The sequence below is a fragment of the Gopherus flavomarginatus genome, chromosome 1 (assembly GCF_025201925.1).
Source record: "Gopherus flavomarginatus isolate rGopFla2 chromosome 1, rGopFla2.mat.asm, whole genome shotgun sequence".
NCBI lineage: Eukaryota > Metazoa > Chordata > Testudines > Testudinidae > Gopherus > Gopherus flavomarginatus.
In genome coordinates this window covers 189432593-189456353 of record NC_066617.1, presented here as the reverse complement: position 1 = coordinate 189456353, position 23761 = coordinate 189432593, and the positions used below count along the sequence as shown (strand labels likewise).

The 23761-nt window shown below is 39.9% G+C and overlaps 2 protein-coding genes across 6 annotated transcripts in view; one reads left to right on the top strand and one right to left on the bottom strand.

The window, feature by feature from the left end:
* The first annotated feature begins 108 nt into the window (after window positions 1-108).
* The window catches only part of HSPA13 (heat shock protein family A (Hsp70) member 13), a 46097-nt gene continuing 22444 nt past the window's right edge, over window positions 109-23761 (top strand). For 3 of the 4 annotated variants that reach the window (XR_007775125.1, XR_007775128.1, XR_007775124.1), the window contains exons 1-5: window positions 109-249; window positions 5190-5530; window positions 7855-8068; window positions 9237-9404; window positions 11065-12181. Coding sequence is in view for 1 of the 4 variants with exons in the window: in XM_050959130.1 (XP_050815087.1) it covers window positions 225-249; window positions 5190-5530; window positions 7855-8068; window positions 9237-9404; window positions 11065-11741 (1425 nt within the window). In the remaining 3 variants the exon portion in view is untranslated. Of the gene's footprint in view, window positions 250-5189; window positions 5531-7854; window positions 8069-9236; window positions 9405-11064; window positions 14647-23761 lie in introns of those variants that run through there. The other variant, XM_050959130.1, reaches the window with a different exon arrangement.
* LOC127052762 (multidrug resistance-associated protein 1-like) overlaps window positions 16725-23761 on the bottom strand; it is a 60808-nt gene continuing 53771 nt past the window's right edge. The window contains exons 23-28 of one of the 2 annotated variants that reach the window (XM_050956743.1): window positions 23210-23311; window positions 21583-21726; window positions 20430-20588; window positions 19451-19617; window positions 18156-18350; window positions 16725-17639 (exon numbers count right to left, since the gene is read on the bottom strand). In XM_050956743.1, the coding sequence (XP_050812700.1) occupies window positions 17513-17639; window positions 18156-18350; window positions 19451-19617; window positions 20430-20588; window positions 21583-21726; window positions 23210-23311 (894 nt within the window). In that variant the 3' untranslated portion in view covers window positions 16725-17512. Of the gene's footprint in view, window positions 17640-18155; window positions 18351-19450; window positions 19618-20429; window positions 20589-21582; window positions 21727-23209; window positions 23312-23761 lie in introns of those variants that run through there. The other variant, XR_007774886.1, reaches the window with a different exon arrangement.

The following is a 23761-nucleotide window of genomic DNA, read 5'->3' as shown; positions in this document are numbered from 1 at the left end:
CCTTTCGCGGTGGCTGCCGGGAGTTGTAGTTTCTGTGGTCTCTACGGCCCATCAGCTGCGCTGGGCAGGGGGCGGTGAGCGGACTCCACTTCCCAGGGGGCCGCGCGGGCGGAGCGGGGGTTTCCAAACCTCTTACCGTCAGAAAGGGAGCGTCAGCAAACGGCCCAGGACGGGAAGTCGGGTGGCGGCAGCAGCAGCAGCAGCTGGGAGCGAGTGCGGGGGAAATGGCCGGCGAGATGACGGTGCTGGGTGAGCGAGCGGGGCCGGGGCGGGTGGAGGCGAGTCCGAGCCCCCGGGCTTGGGGATGGGCCTGGGGAGGCCGAGCTGCTCTGCCAGCCCCCCGCCTGCGCCCAGGGGTCGGGGGGAGCTTGGCCGGCAGCAGCCGGCCCTGAGTTGTAACGTGCATAAGGGAGCAGCAGAGTTGATGGATGGAGAGAGGTGAATAGTGGTGCCCCCCGGGGTCTGTTCTGGGACCAGTCCTAGGCAACATGTTACCATAAATCGTCTGGGGAAAGGGGTAAACAGTGAGGTGGCAGAACTTGTAGATGATACAAAACTACTCAAGCTAGTTAAGTCCCTGGCAGACTGAGAAGAGCCACAAAAGGATCTCACAAAACTGGGTGACTGGGCAACAAAATGGCAGATGAAATTTAATCTTGATAAATGCAAAGTAATGCACATTGGAAAACATAATCCTAACTATACATATACAATGGTGGGGTCTAAATTAGCTGTTACCACTCAAGAAAGAGATCTTGGAGTCATTGTGGATAGTGCTCTGAAAATATCCACTCAATGTGCAGCATCAATCAAAAAACTGAACAGAATTTTGGGAATCATCAAGGAAGAGCTAGCTAATAAGACAGAAACTATCCATGGTACATCCACATCTTGAATACTGCATGCGGATGTGGTTGCCCCACCTAAAAGGGTTTTATTGGACTTGGAAAAGGTTCAGAAAAGGATAACAAAATTACTAGGGGTATGGAACAGCTGCCACATGAGCAGAGATTAATAAGACTGGGACTTTTCAGGTTGGAAGAGAGATGACTGAGGTGGCATATGACAGATGTCTATAAAATCTTGACTGGTGTCGGGAAAGTAAATGAGGAAGTGTTATTTACTCCTTGACATAACACAAGAACTAGGCCCCACTAAAGGAAATTAATAGACAGCAGCTGTAAGACAAACAAAAGGAAATATTTTTTTCACACAATGCACAGTCAGCCTGTGGAAATCTTTGCCAGAGGATGTTGTGAAGGCCAAGAAGACTACAACAGGGTTCAAAAAAAGAACTAGGTAAATTCCAAGGAGGGATAGGTCCACCAATGGCCATTAGCCAGGATGGGCAGAGATGCTGTCCCTAACCTCTGTTTGCCAGAAGCTGAGAATGAGCTACAGGGGATGGATCACTGGATGATTACCTGTTTGATTCATTCCCTCTGGGGCACCTGGCACTGGCCAAAGTCAGAAGACTGGATACTGGGCTAGATGGACCTTTGTTCTCACCCAGTATGGCCATTCTTATGATAACCTTTTCCAGCCGTCACAGGTGTTTGCTGATCCCCTTCTTGGGGGTCCATATGAAGGGCCTAGTCTTCAAACTTGAGTGCTTAGCCCAGGAATTGGCAACCTTTGGCATGTGACTCACCAGGGTAAGGCCCCGGGCCGGTTTATTTACCTGGCGCGTCCGCAGGTTCGGCTGATTGTGGCTCCCACTGGCCGTGGTTCACCACTCCAGGTCAATGGGGGCTGCAGGAAGTGGTGGCTAGCATATCCCGGGTTGCTGCCTGGAGCAGCAAATTGTGGCCAGTGGGAGCCGCGATCGGCCAAACCTGCGGACGCGCTAGGTAAACAAACCATCCTGGCCCACGAGGGGGCTTTCCCTGGCTTAGCCCTTCATCTTAGCACCTTACTGGTCAATAGATGCTGAAGATGGCACGTTATGGGGTTAATAGTAACACTCGGGGCTTGTCTGCCTTTGATGGTTCACATGGATTAAGCTTGAGTGTAATTTAAAGCACGGTAACTGCTCCTGGTTGCCTTCATGTGTGGACTGTCTTATTTTGGAACCTAAATGGGTAAGTCAGAAAAAGTTCTGTGTAGAGAAGTCTGTAGTCATAACTACTGTCAAATCCTGCTGTCAGAGTGCTGACTGGTACAAAAGTCTGTCGTCCTAAATGTATTTTATTTATTATTCTAAAAGCTCTTCCTTATTTCTTATCTGGTACAAGCTCTTAAGTTTTCTTTTCATATGTAAATCTTCATGTAACTCTGGCCAGTCAAATCACAGAGATTTGTATGTATTCCTGGTTATGATCTACATTTGGTTACAGCAAAATGGCTTCAACTTCAAAAGGTTCTCAAAGACTATTTTGTCTAGCGTTTTTGCCTGTGACATGTCAGAGATGTGGGACACTGAACTTATCTCATAAACTCAGTATTTTCAAGTTGAGGCATGAAGCTTATCTTCTCAAATTAGCTTTTCTGGATACTTATGCCTGAATCATTTCTGTTTGTGACACATCCATTTGGTACAGGTCTTATATGGAGTATTCCCCCCCGCCAAAAAAAAAATCATTCAAACACAGTGAAGAAGAAGAACTGTTAAAATAAGCAAATATACAATTCCTTCCCATCTGTCAGAAACACATATATTAACATCATCTTTGCCCATTAATCCTACCTTTTTGCTCCTCTTTCAATCCCTCTACTGATTCCACTTTGTGCAATTTATAAAGTACACCTCTGCCCCGATATAACGCGGTACTCAGGAGCCCAAAAATCTCACCATGTTGTAGGTGAGATTGCATTATATTGGGGTAGGGAGAGGAACCGCTTTCCGCTCCAGCTCATCTCCACCTCCTCCCTGAGCGTGCCGCTGCCACTCCATTTCTCTCTCCCTTCCAGGCTTGCAACGCCAATCAGCTCTTTGGCCCTGCAACCTGGAAAGAGGGGGTAGGGGAGAAGCGGAGCGGCGTCAGCACGCTCGGGGAGGAGGTGGAGATGAGCTGGAGCGGAGAGTGGTTCCTCTGTGCCCCCTGTTACCCCTAGCCCCAGCTTGCTTCTGCCTCCTTCCATGAGCATGCTGCAGCTCCGCTTCTCCTCCACCCCCCTACCCCCGGCTTGCGCTGCGAACAGCTGATTGGCACAGCAAGCCTGGGAGGGAGGAGAAGCGGAGCTGCGGTGCGCTCGTGGGAGGAGGTGGAGCAGAGGTGAGCTGGGCCCCGCGGAGGGCTGCAGCAAATAACGGGCAGGCGCAGAGGAACTGCTTGCGGTAACACAAAATTCAGATATAATGAGGCAAAGCAGCCCTGTCCCCTGGAGCGCTGCTGTACCACGTTTTATCCAAATTAGCATTATATCGAACCGCATTATATCTTGTACTTGCATTTGAGACATGTCTTGACCCTGCCCAGCTTACATATTGGGTCTCTTCTCTTATCATATATCTTGGCTTTGTCAACAGTTTCACTCTCCCATCTCTGTGCCACCTTCCATGCTGCCTTTTATGCTTAGAATGAATTTCCAATACCAGTACATCGGGCTATTGCTCTCTGGAACATATATGACTCGTCTTTGATTGACATGGGAAACTCATGTTTTGTATGTATATTTATATTAACATTCTTCAAAAAAAGCAGGAGGGCCAAATAGAGAGATGTCATTTGAGCTCTGGACTGGTAGCCAGGAACTCCTGGGAACTTACTCTGGCTATGTCATTGATTTGTTGTGTGACCTTGAGCAATTCATTTAGCCTCTGCTTTATTTTCTGTGTCTGTAATGTAGGGATTATACTTACTAATTAATCCTCATCTTCTATGTGAGGTATGTATTTGTAAATCACTTTGCAATATTATTTTGTTGTTTTGATTTACTGTTCCTTTCTTTAAACTTTCACAAATCTTATGTCCTTGTCTATGTTACACTTCAGTGGCTGGCAGTTTGCCTGAATTGCCAGATGCAAGCTTGCTACTGACTTCTGAGGAAATGAGACTAAGCACAAAGTAGTTTCACAATGTAATTTCACATTCCACTTTTACATCAGAGTAAATATATACTAAGATATATACTGAGTGGAATCAGTGGAGGGATTTATACAACAGAGTAATATCATACTGTCTGAGTGATTCATGGCCATGAATGTTAACTCAGGGCAGACTGTCAAAAACAGGGCAGACACCCCGAACTGGTGACTTGTTCTATAATTAGATTTCACCAACTCAGTAACAAATATGAATTCCTAGACCACTGCCACTGTACTAGTGTTACCATGGAGTGTCAGAGTATCCCCTTGGGCTCTCTGGTCTATCTTGCCACCCAGGCAAGCTGGACTTAGTGATAAATGATCATTTAGATAAAACACAAAATATTCCGGTTGCCTCCAGTCCCAAGAGACCAGTCAGGTACCCTTCATCATCTACCCTTAGATCTTACACCAAAGACAATATCTGTAGCGGGTCTTGTAATAAATTATCTAAAGGCTTATTAACTAGGAAAAAGAAATAAGAAAGTTATTTACAGATGTGAGCAAGCATACCATTTATGGTTGCTAAAGATGACAGCGATAGTAATCTGTCAGTTCGGTTTCGGGGCCCTGGAGATCTCTGCTTTAGTTAAGTGTCTCTGGCCTGGTGAGAGTTCAGACAGCAAAGAAATGAAAAATTTTCTTGTGATCTTATTTTATCTTTTACATTTGGCCCTGCAGTCCATTTGAGGAGCTCCCTTGCATGTAGCATTTCCAAGGTGAGAGGGCCATTCACCAATCCATTGTATTGTGATGTTTCTTAATGGTCTGTTTAATATCGATAAGTTGTCTTAATGTGCAGCGGAGGGAAGAGACACACAATTCCCATGCCTGGGTTCACAAATTCAGAGCAAACATTTTCAAGGTTATAAAGTAAAACTTCTATATTTCCCTATAGAATGGAATGCCGATATTGCAAGTGAGATTAATGCCTGCATCAACTTACAAACATTTCATAGTCTAAACATTAAATACATTATTATAAGACTAATACCTATTTTGAACAAAACTAACATACAGGTGAGCTGGCTTGGCTTCCAGCTGTGAGTTTTAGTTCTTATGGCCTTGGCCCTTACCACTGTCACAACTAGTATTATAGCTTTGAAGAACTTCCAGATTTGTTTGGATGGGTGCTCTGATACTGTCTTTTTATCACTCACAGGTTCAGCTGTCTTGGCTCTTTTGTTGGCTGGCTATCTGGCACAACAGTATCTACCTGTGCCTACACCAAAAGTGATTGGGATTGACCTTGGCACCACTTACTGCTCTGTTGGCGTGTTCCTTTCTGGAACTGGGCAGGTGACAGTTATTTCAGATGAAAGTGGGCATAACAGCATACCAAGCATAGTGTCATTCACAGAAACGGATGTGTACGTGGGATATGATGGCTTAGAACTAGCAGATTCTAATCCACAGAACACGGTATATGATACCAAAAGATTCATAGGGAAAATCTTCACTCCAGAAGAGCTGAAAAATGAAAGTAGCAGATATCCATTTAAGGTAAACAGACAGCAATCTTCACCAATTCTATACAAACTACAGTTTTATATATATGGTGTTCAGAGGGAGTGGATCCAATTGCCTTTGGCAGGTTGATCATCAGAATGCAGAACCCTGAATGTAGCATTTCAGGGGGGAGGGATAGCTCAGTGGTTTGAGCATTGGCCTGCTAAACCCAGGGTTATGAGCTCAATCCTTGAGGGGGCCATTTAGGGATTTGGAGATTGGCCCTGCTTTGAGCAGGGGGTTAGACTAGATGATCTCTTGAGGTCCCTTCAACTGAAAATATGGTCTTTTTGGATCCAATCAGCACACATACAAATTGCAAAAATTTAAAATAAAGATAAAATGTTATTTTGTACAGGTATTTGTTCTTGATTAACTGCATTTGGCTATTATACCCTATGTTGTTTTTATACCTATGATACTTTAATGTGTTGTCATATGAGCTTGAAACAGAGAAGTGGGATTTGGAACTTGAGCAAAACAACTGGTTTCACAGCAGAAGGAAAGATCCGAGAAGAGTATTTGGGAATGGGAGTAACTATGTTGGCAAATGCCAAATTTGAACTCACTAAATGTGATGGCTTGTAGATGCAGTACATATGACCCTCTTCTGTTCTGAGCAGGAGGGTACTGAAACATGCAAGAATCTTTCCTCCGAAATAGAGCCTCCTTCTCTATTGACCACAATTATTTTTATTATTTCTAGTTTATACAACAAGAAATGCACTCCAGGGAGAGTATTTCTAGGGTACTAATCATTCTCTTCCCTCCCACCCCCCACCCGTAGTTACTTGAGTTTTAGCCTTGCTGTGTGTTGTGACACAAAACGAAGTAGGACCTTACCTGCTGATAATGTATAAGATGTTAACCAAAATAGTGTTTTTCAGTATATATCAATTGAATTGTAAATATTATGTAATACACAGCTTTCATAATTTGTTCTCAATGCATTTGTTTCTCATGATTATGGATAGCTAGTCTTTCACACTTACAATTTCCCATCTACACATTGTTTTTGTTTTTTTTTGTTTTTTTATGAGGTTTACAATTATAAATGGACCTGAAACTAACAGTTCCACAGCTGTGTCTTTCACTAATGCTGAAACTAGCACAATAAGATACAGTAACTCCTCATTTAACATCATCCTGCTTAATGTTGTTTCAATGTTATGTCCCTGCTCCAATTAGGGAACATGCTCGTTTAAAGGTGTGCAGTGCTTCCTTATAATGTCGTTTGGCTGCCTGCTTGTAAGATTCTGTGGAAGAGCAGCGACTTTACAAGGAGCATTGCACAAGTTCCACTTCTCCGTCTCCTCCTCCTCCCTCCCAGCGCTTCCCCACCGCCAAATAGCGCTTAGGACTTGGGGGGATGTGGCATGCTCCAGAGAGGAGGTGGAGTGGGGTGGGAAGAGCTGGGTCTGGAGTGGACCTGGGGCAGGAAGAGGCAGACCTGGAGTATTCCCTCAAAGTCTGAGCCTGTTCTTCTCTGGGGAAGCTGCTGCTGCAAAGGTGCTTTCTAGCGTCCTTACCTGCAGCGGGCTGTGCCTGTGCGGAGTAAGGCGGGGCACTTACCAACCACAGTACAGTACTGTACAGTATATAATGCCTTTTGTCTGTCCCCCAAAAATTTCCTTGGAACCTAACCCCCTGCATTTCCATTAAATTTTATGGGAAAATTGGATTCATTTAACATTTTCACTTAAAGTTGCATTTTTCAGGAACATAACTACAAGGTTAAGTGAGGAGTTACTGTACTTCACAATGGGTACTAAGTCAGGCATCGGAAATCATTCTCTTGTGTCACTGCTAATAGTGAGTGCAGGGAGTCTGCATAAAATAAATCTTCAGTGGTACAGTAGCACTCAGCAGCTGCTTTGATGGGGACTGAATAAGTACCTATATATGTGTGTGTCTCCTGAGGCATCCTGCATGTTTCTGCTTTAGCAGTAGACATAGGGTTCGCCTCAAAAGAACTATTTTCCATCCTTGGATGTGCTGTTGTGTAGGATTATTAATTCTGACATTGTGTGACTCAACTGCTGGATTTTGACTCACTGGTGTCTTTGGGCAAAATAGGCAAAAATACTTCAGGCACATTTTCTGGCAACTTGAATGCCTTTATGTCCTATAATGTTTATAATGGAAGATAAAGAAAATTGGTTCACATAGAATGTTTTAGACTGGCAAAGTCACCACTCATAGTAGATTCTGGAGTAAGCAGGTATTCTACATATCCAAGTACAGTTTCACAAAAGCATTCTGTTAAATGAAAGGTGGGCTTATTTCACACTTGTGGGTTGTGCTGCCTTTCCCCCCAGATTTTCAGCAACAATGGAGCAGCTGAATTTTCAGTGACAACCAATGAAACATATAACGTCTCACCTGAGTATATTGGCTCTCAACTGCTATTGAAATTAAAGAGGATGGCAGAGGAGTACCTTGGCATGCCAGTTTCCAAGGCTGTCATTTCAGTGCCAGCAGAGTTTGATGAAAGGCAACGGAACTACACTATTAAGGCAGCTAACCTTGCAGGTGATACATCTTTCTTTCTAGTATTTTTCCCTCTACTCTTTGAATTATCCTGAGGTTTACTCATCTACACTAAGTTGTTTGTGAAATGTAGAATAGCAAGGGAGAGTCCATGGCAGAAAACTTTAGAAATCACTTTACAGAGCATTAGCAATCACCAGGAACAGCAGGGAACTCTCCAATGACATGAAGTGCAGTTGGCTAATACAAGTACAGATAGCAATGTTCTCAAGTATCACTAAAGGAAGAAGGTTTTTTGGAAATTTTCAAGTGGAGACAATTATACAGGAAATTTCATGGAAATAAATCAGACTCAGATAAAAACAAGATGATAAACCATCCCACCTCACCTTCTCTGAGAAAACACAGTGAAGGAACTGTTCAGTCAGTGTTTATTCTGACAGACTGCTCTAAAAGTAAATATAAGAATATTCCAAGTTTACCTTAAAAACAAAAAAAGTGAAAGCCATGGCGCATGTAGAATTCCCTGTGAACTTTTTCCATCAAACATTTTATATTTTACTTCAATCTGAACAAAAATTGACACAATTTAATAGAATACTGTAAACATACAATAGATTGCACTTAATAGCAACCCAGATACTAACAGCTTTGGTTCTCAGCAAAATATTGCTTCTAACCAAATCACGTCCCATTGACATTCCTTCCCTGGCTGCAGTACTGCAAACCTGCCTGTGCACAGGAGGTAAGGGACTTTGGCCTCGTAGGGTAGTAGCAGAGAGGGAGAGCTGTAGCTAGGATGCTGGAGCTACACAGTATCTTTCCTTGGGCTTTCAGGACTGTGTCCTGCCAGGGAACTTCACCCAGGGGAAGAAACACTGGGAGATGCTGAGCCCTGGAGAGCAGAGGGGAGAGGTCCTGTGCAGCTCTTTGTCCCCGTGTAGAAAGCCCCAACTTCTGCACTGTAGCCCCCTTCTCTACTGCTGTCCTGCCTGTAGGAGGTTTGCAGGGCTGCAGTGAGGAGGGGAGGTGCAGCTCCGTGCTTCCTTCCCTGGCTGCAGCCTTGCAAACCTGCCTTCCACTCATTGGCAACTGTTGGATAATGCCAGCTTTTTGCTGGCAACTGGGCTGGATTACTAAGTAGAATCTGTTGTACTACACAGAGTTATCAGTTGTGTGGAGAAAATGTTAACTTGTTTTGCTTTTTCAGGGTTGGAGATATTGCGGGTAATTAATGAACCCACTGCTGCAGCTATGGCTTATGGTCTCCATAAAGCGGATGTGTTTAATGTTCTGGTAGTGGATTTGGGTGGAGGAACTTTGGACGTCTCATTATTGAATAAACAAGGAGGAATGTTTCTGACACGAGCAATGGCAGGTAAGGATAAGTAACCCCTACTTCAATAAAACATGTTTTTTTCTTAAGTAAAAACTAGTTCTATATAATTTCAGTGGTTACACGTAAAAAAAAGTCACCTGTAAAGGGATGCTAAAGTTGATGTGCTGAGATTGACATAACTTTTAGTGGCCTACTGGTCCCCTGAATGTTATTTCTACTCTCCATAATTCTAAAATTAGGTTTGCAACTGATTTTAATTAAGAGAAATTCTTCCATTCTTTGAATGATTTTAACATAACAAGCTGTGGTCTAGCTGTCTGTCATTGTCAACATTTGTGCACAGGCAACCTGAGCATTTGTGCATTCTACAATTGTCGTCTCTGGAGCTAGTGGCGTTTCAAAGCATTCTAATACGTCCATCTGTCTGAGTCAAGGGGATTTGTCATATTATTGAAAGGTGCTTTAGAACAGTCCCCTTTCGTGCCTAGCTGCAGCTCAGACATTAAGGGGTGGAGCGCTCACACACTGTTAACCCAGAAACAGGTTTTGTAACACAAATATGCCAAAATGATTCATCACTTGGCAAAGAATTCTGGCAGCGATGCTTTGTAAGCCTATGTAGTGAACACACAATTGTTTTGCTGATAACCTGAGTTCAGACAGACCTGAGGCTGAGTACTATTGTTGATATTCCTGACTCAATGAGCTTTGACACCTGCTGCGCTGTCTAGTAAAACAAAAAGTAATAAATGTAGTCAGCCATTTCAACATGGTTCTGTTGGACAGTATGAACTCCTATTTTCAGTTTAAAAAAAAAAAGATGGACTGAATATTTATGGGCCGTGCCCATTCCATTGGAAAACTCAAGAGGCCAATCTTCTGAAGAGCAGGCATAGGTATTTGAAAACTGTTGGAAGGATGGTTAAGGTGGATCTAACACCTTCAGAGGGAATTTGGGATGAGTGCACTATGCCACCAGCTACCTATAAAGCCTAATGTAGGATGGGTCCATTACTAGAGCTTGAAGCTTACTGATCCAAAGAGTTGAAATAACTTCTATTGGGAATCAGCGTTTCCACAGGAAGAACTTGAGAGACTAGATACCTCATGACTCAGAAGTAGCCTTTATCAGTGTACATTAATGTCCCTTAGTATATGATTTTGATATGAAGGCTCTAAAATACAATAAGGCCTTAACGAAGTTCAGCTCCAGGAGTTGAGGCAGTAATCTTTCATGAGTTTCATCTTGCTACTATTAGTGAAAATGTCTAATATGGGCAGAGATGTAGACAGTAACTAAGACTTGGAGTGTGAGCTGGGAATATGGAAAAGACAGACTTGCATAGTATCACAGCAGGCCACAAATATTTTCCATTTCAAATTTTACCCTCTACTAACCAAACCCTTCCTAGTGTTCTGGTGGATTATTTTTTAAATAATTCCTCTGAAATCCCCACCACCTTGCTTTTTCACTTATGCAAATTGAAACAGAGAATCCTGAGAACATTCTTCTTTTGTGAAGCACGTTAAAAACAAAATATCCCCAAATGATTATAATTCTGGTTGTGACATTGGCTGTTGGCACTATAGTTGTGGACATTTTTTTTCTCAGTCCCATGATAATGTCCTGCACATGACAAAGGGCATCTTTTTGTCTTCTGAAATATTGTGAGTGATCTGATACATTTTTATGTCTTAGGTAACAACAAACTTGGAGGACAGGACTTTAATCAGCGATTGCTGCAATACTTGTATGATCAAATCCATCAAATGTATGGCTCTGTGCCCTCCAGAAAGGAAGAAATACATCGACTTAGGCAGGCTGTGGAAGCAGTCAAGTTAAATTTGACTCTACACAATTCTTCTCCTGTCAGAGTTTCTCTTACCATGCCAGAAAGGAAGGACTTAAAAGAACTTTCAGAAAGAGAACAGATAAAAATAAATGTAATTGCAGCTGAACCTTCACAAACGGAAGACGGTGTGATAAGCCTTTTAAGGGATGACCTCTCACAAACACAGAGCAACACTGTCAAAGTTGTCTTTGAAATAGAAATCTCAAGAAAACTATTTGAAATGTTGAATGAGGACCTGTTTCAGAAGATCCTTGTGCCCATTGAGCAGGTGCTGAAGGAAGGACATCTACCCAAGACAGAAGTGGATGAGATTGTATTAGTAGGGGGCTCCACCCGTATTCCCCGGATACGCAGAGTTATTCAGGAGTTCTTTGGGAAGGAACCCAACACCTCTGTAGATCCTGATCTGGCTGTGGTAATGGGTGTAGCTATCCAAGCTGGGATTGTTGGAGGGTCCTGGCCCCTCCAAGTCAGTGCTGTAGAAATTCCTAATAGACATTTACGAAAAACTAACTTCAATTGAACTTCTGTTATTGTCACATTCCATTATTCACGGTTTCAAAAACCTGTGTACTCATGACTGTGCATAGACTTGCCCAACAAACAATGAAGCCTAGTCTTAGCCATGTAATATCTACCATTTTAATTCTGTTCCATTTAAGTGTTGCTAGACCATACATTGTGTGCTGGCTCTATCATGTTTTAAAGGTATTAGCAATTCAAAAATAATGAACACACACAACCCACCTCTGCCCCATTGGTTTGTCAACCGGATGTGGGATGAAAACCTGAGTTGATAGGTGTGCAAACATGCTACTGCCAATAAAATGCACACATTTTCTTGCTAAATTTTATTAGCAGACCCTGAAGACTTGAAAGTGGAATGTAACCATGAGCTTGAACCTGTGGTGGAGATAGTATGTACTGAGAGAAGGTGTAGCCGTATTAATACAGACAGCTCAGGTAATGTTCAGCTTAATTTTATTTATTAAACTGAGTCAGTTGAGTACTTCAAAGCACCTTTCTAAATGCAGTTTTCCTGTTTGAATACTATCTATTTGTCCACTTAAGATTCTTTTGCTGCTGTTTATAACAGCAGTGCTATTGCTGAAACTATTTGTGGATTTTATCTTTAATGTAGACTTACTGCAATCAAAACTTTTTTTTGTTTTTTGGTTTTTTTTGTTTTTTTGCTCTTTCATGTTGTTACACTGGTGTCTACTTTAAAATGCATTTTCCTAATGGATTCCTATGATTCCATTTGTCATCAGCTAGAGAGGCTGCTGTGGCCCCTCTGCTGTTTCTCCAACGGGCAGACACCTGATAATGCCGTCATTACTGTAGTTCCTGCCATGCAGCCAAAAGATTTTATAAAGCCAATTTTATATTAAGGAAAAAAGCACATTAGGCCCTGGAAGGGTCCCATTCATGTTTTTCAACCAATACATCCGTACCTTTTTATTTACCATGAAATGCACTGGTGTTCAGCTAAGAGAATTGCTATAGCTACAGCTTCTTTTTAACAACATTCTCCCTAAAAATAAAATGAATCCAACTATTTTTATCTGGTGCCTAGCATGGTGGTGTCTACATGTTTTCAGGTTCCTGATGCTTTCCCCCACTCTGAATTGAACATGGAGTGATAGTTGTGAGTTGTAGTCTGGTAAAGAAAACCATACAGGAACTGGAATGTAAATGTGGTAATATTACAGCCTTCTGCTTTTGACTACTGGCAGGTTGTAAAATACAAGGAACCAGAAGTTCCTAAAGTCTCAACTTTTGGAGGAAGGTTTTTAAAGAAACTTGTTTAATTGTGCTCTTTTTGAAGGGATAAAATGCTGAATAGTCGAACTCCTTTTTACTCCTTTTTATACATGTTGTTTTATCCTTAGTCAACGAAGAGGGTATTGTCCTCACTTAACAGCAGATAACTGAACAAAATTTGCTTAATAAATCTGAAATAAGTTGTATTTTTTATGTGAGATCTAATGCAAAAGATTTAAAATCAACAGTTATCTGCTACATTTGAGACTTTCAGTAATAAGCTTGCATTTAATTTAAAAAACATGCTTTTGATGGAATGTGTCTGCCCTACCATTTTAAAGTGGCCTTGTCTCTGAGTTTACAAAGTATTTCAGACAATGCTGCTAGTAGCTTTTGAACTGTAACCAAGGAAAACCAAGAAGCTTTCTATATGGAGAAAAAGTAGCAGAAATTCTTTGTTCTCAAGGGACCTGTGTGTATATGGTTCCTGCCACAACAAGAGAGCAAAATACTTTGTGGTTGTACTATTGCAAAAATTAGCAAGAGTGAGTATGTAATTCGTAAAAAAAATTTCAAGAATGACTAAACTTAAAGTTGAAGTCCCTTCAAAGAAATAATGGACAAATATCAGTATGCAGTACAATTTTCTCAAGTACCATGCAGATGCTATTTCAGGCCCTTATCTTGCAAATACTTTTATGTTTACTTTGCATATATTCAGAAATCTTTGCAAGAATTAGGGCTTACCCTGCTGTAAGTCTTACTCATAGCTTTTTTTTTTCTTAAAGGGATTTAGAATTACAATGGATCTTAAAATGCTAATTTTTGTCTTCAACACTCTTTGTGTGAGAAACCTAGCAGGATTAACTGATTGCATAAACTCAGAATCAAATCATAGCTAATTAAATGAACCAGAAAAGCTTTAAGACATGGGAAGTTAGGAAGGGGCTTCAGAGGAATTTCAAAATGTGAAACTCAAAACAAAAATAGGGCTTTTAAAACTTTCTAAAGTCCAGGAGGATGGCAAAATTATCCAGTAAGTGGACTTTTCATTTCCATAAGTGTAAGTTTACAAATGTTTTGTTTTAAGGATGGATGGGTTGTTTACTTGAAAAGTTTCCAAAAGAGTTGCTGCTTTGTAGCTGGAAACTTCTCATAGAGAAGTTAACATGCATGAGACATCTCCTATTGCATGGTCTATTTAATATTTTTAAAACTGCCTTGTGTGGTTGATAAATTTAAGTGCAACAAAGTTATTTATTTTGTATCTAATACTAGTTTTGGTACTCTATTTTGGCACAAACCATTGAATTTTAAAAAGAGCAATACTGCACTTTGATTATTTTCCCCAGTGCACAACTTACTATGAAGGTCCTTCATTTAACTAAATGATACTGTTTGAAGATTGGAGTTCTGTTAAGACTAGTCCTATTTAAATCTTGGTGCCTGTAGCTTTATCCCTGTAACACCTATCTTTACTTAAGTGTTTATGTAGCTGAGGTTCAGGGGAGTGCAGTCCTGGAAGTGGTGATGCCTCATCAATATTATAAAATCTTGTCAGTTTACAGGTTAATGTGCATAATCTGCATTTGGGGAAAATACTTCAGAGATATTTATATACAGCCTTTTAAAATACATTCTTAAATAAAAGTAATTGCATAAGAGCTGCCAAACTTTTGTTTCTCTTTCCCCGGGATTTCCTTTTGGTCTGAAGCATTATTGTTAGAAATAAGGCAATGCTAAGGGCAGGGAGAGAGAGAGGGACCAGTGACCTACAAGAGGTGGTAATATGGGCTAGAAAAGTAAAGGAGCAGCTCTAAACAACTTGATTTATCTAGAATTGTTGTAACCCTTTTTATTAAATCAATAGTGACAAGTAAGGTCACTAGAAATTCTGTATAGTGCAGATTTAGGCATTCCACAGACACTGTCCAGTAGGGTTTCTGAAAAATAAAATTGAGCATAATAGTATGTGGCCTCTTGGTAAGAATATTTAACCATCTCAATATTAACTGCAGGAGTACTTGTCATTTGGAGCTGTGGTGCCTAACCAAGGGTCCTGTTGCTGTTAGCAGGTTCCAGGGGATCTGCCACCCATGGCGGGCATTAGAATTGCTAGGGGCCTGGGCAGAAAGCCAAAAGTTCTTCCAGGCAGGGCTGCAAACAATATTGCAGGGCCCTGAGCCCTACCAGGAAGGGCTGAAACTGAAGCCTGAGCAACTTAGCTTCACAGTGGCCCCTGTGCTGTTTGGGCCTGAGGCAACTGCCTGGCTTGCTACCTCTTAACGCTGACCCTTTGAATGCTTGTATTAGCATGGCAACTTAAGGCATATAATTAAAATATATATCCAACATCACGGGGAGTTGTGTTTTTTAAGTGAATATGACCTTTCTGCTAAACTGTAAATGGACATTTAATACTTGTACATCACTTCCAGACTTCATTATGTATTTCTCACTGCAATATTATCTATCTTATTGTTTGCTCAAACATCTTTAAACATGTTCTTGCAAACTAGCATCACTTGAGTTTAAAAAGAATTCTTTCCACCTGGTTCATTTAAGTATGTAGCTTCTTTAGAAGGAAGATAAATTCTATAGAAACAATTGCCTTGTTTATATTAACTTCCCTGAGAAGTTAAGTGCAAGTGTGTGCTGCAGAAGCAGGTACTTATGAACACCTGTATTTAAACAAGTGTGTATGTATTTAGTTCCAGTTGTAGTAGTGCCTTTTTAAAAAATAAAGGCCTCTTCCTCCCTAGTTTCATTCTGTTATACTCAGTTTGTAAATACCAAATAGGCCAGATTCTTGTAGTTGTCTTAATAGAACTCAGGCCTAAATTCAGGTGAAGGATGGTGCATCCTCTTGTGCCAGCAGTGAATTGGACCTACAACTTGTAGAAGTCTAATCTCTGCCAAAATTAATTTAGCTTCACTGTTGCTACTCTACCCTAATCAATAGTTTGGTGCAAGCTCTAGTTTTAGTATATTTTAGGGAACTGTATTATTTACAGCTGGCTGTTATTGTCAGGGACAATATTGTCCCTTTGAGCTAAATTAAAAGTAGCAGAGAATGCCTGGATCCTTCACTTACCCTTTTTTCTGAGAGGCCCAAGCTACCACCAAACCAATCAAGCTGATGACTGTGCCAACATGACTAGAGTTGCTGTTCTACTGGTGGATCTCCAACAGGAAGTACTGATCCCTCTTCTCTGCTATTCTTAGAATGGCGGCTATAACAGAGTGCCCACCTCAGTTTGATTACCAGGAGGCAGAGTGTTCAAGTGCTACTTGACCCCCTACAGCATTTATGCTATAGTAATGAAGCTGGGCTGGGGCCCAAAGCCTAATCAGGCCTGAGAAGAAAATCAAGGAACTCTATAAAAGTAGTTCCTTGGGCAGTACTATAGACCTTAAAGAGTACAGCTTTGGATAGAGGTTAGTTTGGTGTAGCACCAACATGCCTCTCAAGAGAATAAGGCATGTAGGAGATGGTACATCATAAGATACAGGTACCCTGCTTTTGCAGCTTAGATACCTCAAATGTGTGCATAGGTTCTTATGGGGGAAGTTAATGACTTCTCAAAGTAGAACTGTATCTGCTCCATGAATGTTTGAATTAGTGCAAAACACCATTTCATTTTTTCTTGTGTATCCTTTGTACGCATTGTATATTCTCATGGAAACTTTCTTCTCTTCCCTGTATCTTTTCACCCAGTTTAACCACAAACAAGCCAACAAATTAGAACCATAACTTACAGTACTTTATATACAGAAGAATATGCTTTGTTAGTATTCCCATTAAATATGAAAAGAGGGTTCTATTGCCATGACTAGTGCAAGAATAGTTTGTACAAATATGCTTTAAAATGAATATTTCCCAGAGGGATTTTCCTTTAAGAATCTGTCACAATGTGACTTGAGAATGCTCAGTTAGATAGACAAAAATAAGTACTAATCATTGAACTTGTCATTTATTTTAGGGTTTTCAAAGGCCATTTAAAAAAAGCAACCACATATACCCTCAAGAATTTAAAAAACATTCATGTACAGACTCAAGTCAGCATTGAGCCCCCCATGTTCATAAAATGACAATTCTTGAATGAATTTTCACCAGCTCATTATTTATAACAGAGGATACTGGTTAAATCAGCATTATTTGCTAAATAATTTAAATCATACAAACCGATTCAACCAAAACAAGTGCTGAAGGTTCTGGAGTGTTAACTCGTGTGGCTCACAAGCATTTATGTAGTCGCCAGATCATTTATTAAAGCAAAAGTCACTGTATGCTATGTATATAAAATATTTTGAAGAAGATTGAAGAGTGTGCGATACAGAACATAACAGTAGCAACCATCAGCTTTTATCCTACCACATGTAAGAAGTTTGTAGTGTTAAAACTACCCAATTCCCCTAAACTGAGTGATCATTTTATAATGACAAGGATACAATTAACCATACATCCATGGAACATTTCATGCATTTGAGTTCAGAAAAAACAGCATTCTTGTCTTCACAAAAATAAGTTCATGGGTTATTTGTATACTGTGTTATCCCAGCCTCAGAAACCATTTTCGAAAAAACTCCTTGCTGAAGTAATAAATTATGTGGGGTATCAAATTCTATAATTCTTCCAGATCCCAGAACAAGCACTCTGAAATGCAGAAACAAAAAGGTGATGAGGAAAACTGAGCTATTTTTTTTTTCCAGCCCTACTTTCTAGCCCTAGTGAAGGTGTGGCTTAGGTAGAACTCATTCCTTTAATATGGGAAATCTCTTTGCAGTAGATAACTCAGACATTCATGAAGCTATGAACTCCTGCACAAAAAGAGGTTTTAGAAAATGAAATTTTGCCTCGTCACCTTAAGTTCTACAGTGCAATCAATTTACTCTGGTAAATTAAATGGACTTGCTAGTAACTTGTGTTTGCAATTGGGACAAAATGGAGTTAAAATTAATTCAGTAATAAGAACAGGAGAATCACTATAGCACGAATATCAGTCTGTTTACTGTCAACTACAGCTAATATAAATATATATGTATTCCATGATACCATAGATTATATGGGGAGGAGTGGTGAAAGTGTCAAGCCAGATCAGCTTTCATGCCTACCAACTTTGACAATGTCTAAATGAAACCATGTGTTTTTTAAAACAATATTGAAACTTACCTTTCAGAATCCATGATAGTATGCAACCTGTGGGCTATAGTTAATACTGTGCAGTTGTGAAACTCCCTCCTGATGGTGGACTGCACTAGGTTATCGGTTTCCATGTCAACAGAGGCTGTGGCCTCATCTAAGATCAGAATTTTTGTCTTCCTTAGCAAAGCCCGGGCAAGACACACAAGCTGCCTCTGCCCAACACTGTTAAACACATTTGAAAATGGTGTCATTTCAATAACTTTGCAAAAGCATTGCTGTGTTCCTGCCCACAATAAATGCTAAATAATTCCTTGATCGGATTATTTTTTTAGAGAGAAAGCAACAAGTAGGATAATTTGTTTAAACAGTTAGCAAAACCACATGCTTACAATCTATTTTAGAGGTATATCCCTGGTGCCATTTTCCAGATGGATGCATATTTACATCCAGTTTCCACGTTAACTTAATACTCAGTATTATATTCACGTCCTAGTTTGGACATGGGATACGTTTGAAAGAGATTGATACACAGCAGATGATTATTAAATTATGTATTTTGCAGTGGTGGGCGTTGGTTCAGGATGAGAGTTTTAAAGACTCTCTTATGCTATCTTTGGAAGGGGCCATGTCTCTTTTAGAAATTCCATTTTTTTCCAGATGAATTCCAATCTATTAACTAACTTTCCATTTCTGCTCTGCTTTTTTAAATTTTGGATTGCCACTCTGCTGCTAAAAGCTTATCAAGCATTTATATACATTTCTCAGATTTTAGCAGACTGCTATGGCCTGACTCTTACACTCAGAAGTTTTCTATCCCATAAAGTGTCACTGTCCCTGGCATATCATTGAAATAAAATGCACTGTAAAGAGAAACTGAACAGCTATCCTACTACACTAAACAAATAATAGAAGATATAATATAGCGTATACGAGGGTGTTCTCTTGGTTACATTTTGTTCCCTTTCTTTTTCTTCTTACTTTTACTTTTTTCTCTGATTTCAGTTATTCTGTCTATGGCAGTCCTTTCCCTGCCTTGGACTATTTGCTCATTTCTCAAACACCTATAATAGATTTTAAGGCCAGAAGAGACCATTAGATCATCTGGTCTGACCTCCTGTGTAACATGGCCATAAAATTTCACCCAGTTACTATTTAGCTAGGTGACCACAAATTGCTTTACAAAAGTAATTCTATTTAGAATGAGGGAGTCACTTTTGTGCTATGGAAAAATATTAGAATACTGTCATGTAGAATGTATTGAAGGAAAATCAAGTTGGCACACCAGAGGAGCTCCCGAGTCAGTAGATACTAAAAATTTATACCTGAGGTTTTCACCACCTTCTGAAATCTCATGAAGGAGTTTCTTTGGGAGTGACTGGACAAAATTCTTTAAGTCACACAACTCCACTGCCTCCCACAGCTCATGATCAGAATATTTTCCAAAGGGATCCAAGTTAGATTGGAGGGTCCCAGAGAACAAGACGGGGTCCTAAGAAATAATATAAAATGCCTAAGCAGTAGCATCACAAAGCTTAAAAAACAAAACAATGTTTTTCAACAAACACAGGAATGTTAACTTTAATTAAAGTATTCTAGAAATAATGTGTTTTAAAGAAAAACTGTAATATTTGAAATCTGAGTTAAAAGGCAAAACTAGCTTTGCTCAAATTATTTAATACCACAAAGCCTAAAGGGGCGGGGGCAGAGTGTGGTCTAGCCTATGTCTTTAGTAAATGAAAATATATGTATTAAAAAAGAAGAATGTGTACAGTTAGCAAAGAACATTGTTTGGTTTTTAAAAAAATCCATTAGCTTTCTATAAATGTATCTGTAGTTACTGTGGGCCAGTTTTTTTAAAGGTATTTAGGCACCTAAAGAGGCAGATAGGCAAAAACAGGTAAGTGCTATTGAAAATCCCAAGAGGTGTCTATCTGCATTTTTAGACACTTAAACCTTTTAAGAATCTGTTTTTGTGCTTTTAGATGACAAGGATTTAATATTAAATTGAAATCACCTACTATAAGGCTACTTTTGATTTTGCACTATGACCAAGTATTATCTGATTACATCCAAAGCTCTCTTTTCTTGGGGCATACCTGTTAATGAGTAACTTTGGCATTTTCAATATTAGCCATAATTCCAATAATAATATCCTGATTGATCTTTCCTCTGGTGAATTGGTACAAAATCTAGCCTTTCTTATAGCTACAGTTTCAGCATTTGCAATTAGAATTTCTTCATAGCTATGCAATAACTAATGTTTGAATGAAATAGAAGTGTCTATTCTGAAACCAATTTTACCTGTGGAATAATGTTAAGATTGCCACGTAGATCATGTAGTCCAATAGTTGATATATCAATTCCATCTATAATTATTTTTCCTCCGGCTCTTTCTATAATTCTAAACAAGCAATTCGTGAGTGTTGATTTACCAGCTCCTGTTCTTCCTACGATTCCAACCTGGAACAAGATATTAAATTTAAAAGAAAAACTAATTTAATAATGGAGAGTTTAGTAAACTAACGCCTTCAATTTCTTTTTAGTGACTTTAAACACTGTAGATAGATATCATGAATTAGAAAAGAACACTGCCCCTTTGTTGATAGCCCAGTGGTTTAGGCCCCACCTCTGATCTTCCTTAACTCTCTCATACTTTTAGTTGGGAATCATCATCAGTATCCTGACTGTCCAGTTTTCTGTGGGGGTAGGAGGGAAATCCCAAAGAAGTGTTTTGTGGTACCCACTCAAAAGCTAACATTCCCGTCTGCTGGCACTGCAGCAGCACAGAAGTCTAGGGCCAGATTGTGATCCCCTTGCTCACACTAGTAAGCTCACACGAGTAGTTCCTTTGGCCCATGACTTTGTTCACACTGTTTCTGGAGCTAGACTAACCTAACTATGGTTGGTGTCCAAACACGAAATAAAAGGATCTGTGTTAATGCTGCCCTCATTAGAAACAATCATTTACCATACGTGAAAGACAACAAAGAAAAATATCTGGGAAACGGAGAGCAAAAGATTATTAAGAGTCATTTTACAAAAATATGGGTTGCGTAAGTTTACTCTGAGGCACTCAACACTTGACAGGATTGGTTTCTAATTGGCATTACTAATCAAGCTATAGTATAACTTGAAACTAAAGTCTGTCATTTAAATCAGTGGAGTCCCATTCAAATCAGCTGAGCAACATCAATTTACACCATGTGATCATCTGTCCCCTTGTATCTAATGTTGCCATTAATAAAACTTAGATAAAAATATACTTTTCCCATGGGCTGTGCAACCATTTAGAAAATAGTTTCATGAATTCTAATAGCTTATTATTTACATACCCAGTAAGAATTATCCTAATTTGGACTCCTTCAGTTGTGCTTTTATACATAAAATCTATTGAATATAGAAAATTAAACGGCCAGTTAAACTATTTTTGATTATTTCGTATTATGTACAATACCTTCTCTTTACTATGCGTTTGGAAGGAGACATCCTGTAGGGCCAAACCAAGATCTGTTCTATACCGAGCTTGGTAATTAATGAACTCTATTATCCCTTTATTGGGCCATCCCATTGGGGGCCTTTTAGACATTATCCAGGGGGCCTGAAATTAAATTAACATTGTTTTAGTGCACTGTTTTACATTTTTACATGCCACTTAGAATACTTTATGCAAGACATTTATAGTTTTAAAAATACAAGTAAACACGTGATGATGACTCAGACTCAATCCAATGTGCTGAGAAGTCAGACTTCTTGGACATCAGGATTTTTTATTAAAAATACTTCACCACATGCAGAGGCATCACATGATCCTTCTCAGTAACCAGACTCAGACAAAATTGCACATATTCATTTAGAGAGCTACCTTAGGTACCTTGATTATTCTACCAACTCACAGACCTGAGTTTTAAAAGAGACTCAGGCTTCCAAGGCCCTGGCTATTAATAGTTTGTAATACATTCACTAGTCTCAGCAAAGTACAGCCTGTACCTTTCTAACAACTTTATTCATGTCTGGAATGCCACTTACTTTGAAAAAAAAATGCATATGACACACTGTTCGGACTATAACAGGAGCGACCCCATGCTAGTTAAGGCCAGGAATCACTTTGGCTTATTGGGCCACTATGGGAAGTAGCAGTATTGAGAATGACAGCCCTGGCTCCTGAAGTCTGGAGCCCAAATCACTGAAGCCACCATAGAGGAGTTTCGACAGCAGAGAGGAGAGGGACATTTTGTGAAGCCAACCCTTCTTATACCTCAGCAGGTTTGTTCTTCTCTCATGGAAGCAGAGTGGAACACTCCAACCTAGAGTTGTGATGGGCAACTGTTATTCTAGTTACAGTAATTCATAGAATATCCACTCCTACCTTGCAACTTTTGTATCAGCCTAGTAGCAAAGGTTTTGATGATGGCAAATATCTCAAGCTCTGTAGTGAGTGGAACATACCCTGTATCGTTGCACTACTCTATATTTCTGAATTGCAATCAAGAGCTGTGATTGCAACTCACGTAGACATACTCAACAAGCTGGATTAGCAGTGAAGCTGTGACAGCATGGCTTCTTCATGAGCTGTACATACCCTCCAGGGTAATTACTCTGGCAGCTAGCCTGCACTGAAGTCCATGCTGCTGTGACTTCACTGCTCCAGTAGCCAAGCTAGCTAGCTAAACTGTCTCAGGTTCATCTACATGACCTGTCATTACCCTCCATGATTGTACTATAGATATACCCACAGACAAATTCAGATAGTAGTTCATGATGAGACTTTGAGATTTAAGATTTATTTTATATATTTGTTTATTTCTACCTACCATAGCTACCACAAAGTCTGATGTCAAGAAACTTACTGGTCAACATTAAAAATACAAAACTGTTCTGACCATTAGTGTAAAGAGAAAGTCAAATACATTAGTTCGTGAATGTATCACATTTTGAGAATGTATGTATATTATTAATTATAAGATGCCATTTGTATTAGTCATTCAATTTCTTTTCTTTTTACCCATTAGCCACTGGCTTATACACATATACGAAATAGTATCCAAATACTCAGTTTATATTCAGTCTTCTAAAATGCTCACCTCTTTGTCCATTTTTTCATATTCACAGACTCTTTCAATGGAAACTCCATTAGTTTCAATTTCGCATGCTTTACGCACCCAAAAATTCAAACTTTGAGTTATCTGAAAAAAAATAAGATATATTCATGAGATGATCTAGGTTTATCTGGTCCTGCCACAGCATAGTGGGCTGGACTTAATGACTTCTTGAGCCCCCTTAACCCTAAATTTCTATGATTCACTCCACAGAATGTGTTAAAATTGCTTGGCCTTCGTAAACAGCATAATATATTTTAGAAATGTAGTATGGATAGCAAGAAACAGCATCAAAACACAATGTCAGCTCTTTAGATAGTTCCAGAAGATGCAGAGCACAAGTCAGGAGTTGGTATGCAAAGCTGGCTTTAAGCTTCCACTTTCACTGCATTGATCCCAGTGCTACTCTGAGCACTTCTTCCACCATTTGCTGTGTTAGAAAAATTAACTCAAGATCAGTGTAGGGCACCGGGCACCCTGGCTAACACCTTTTCCCCCAGTAACCAAGCTCCCTTTCTGTGTTACACTGGCAGAAAG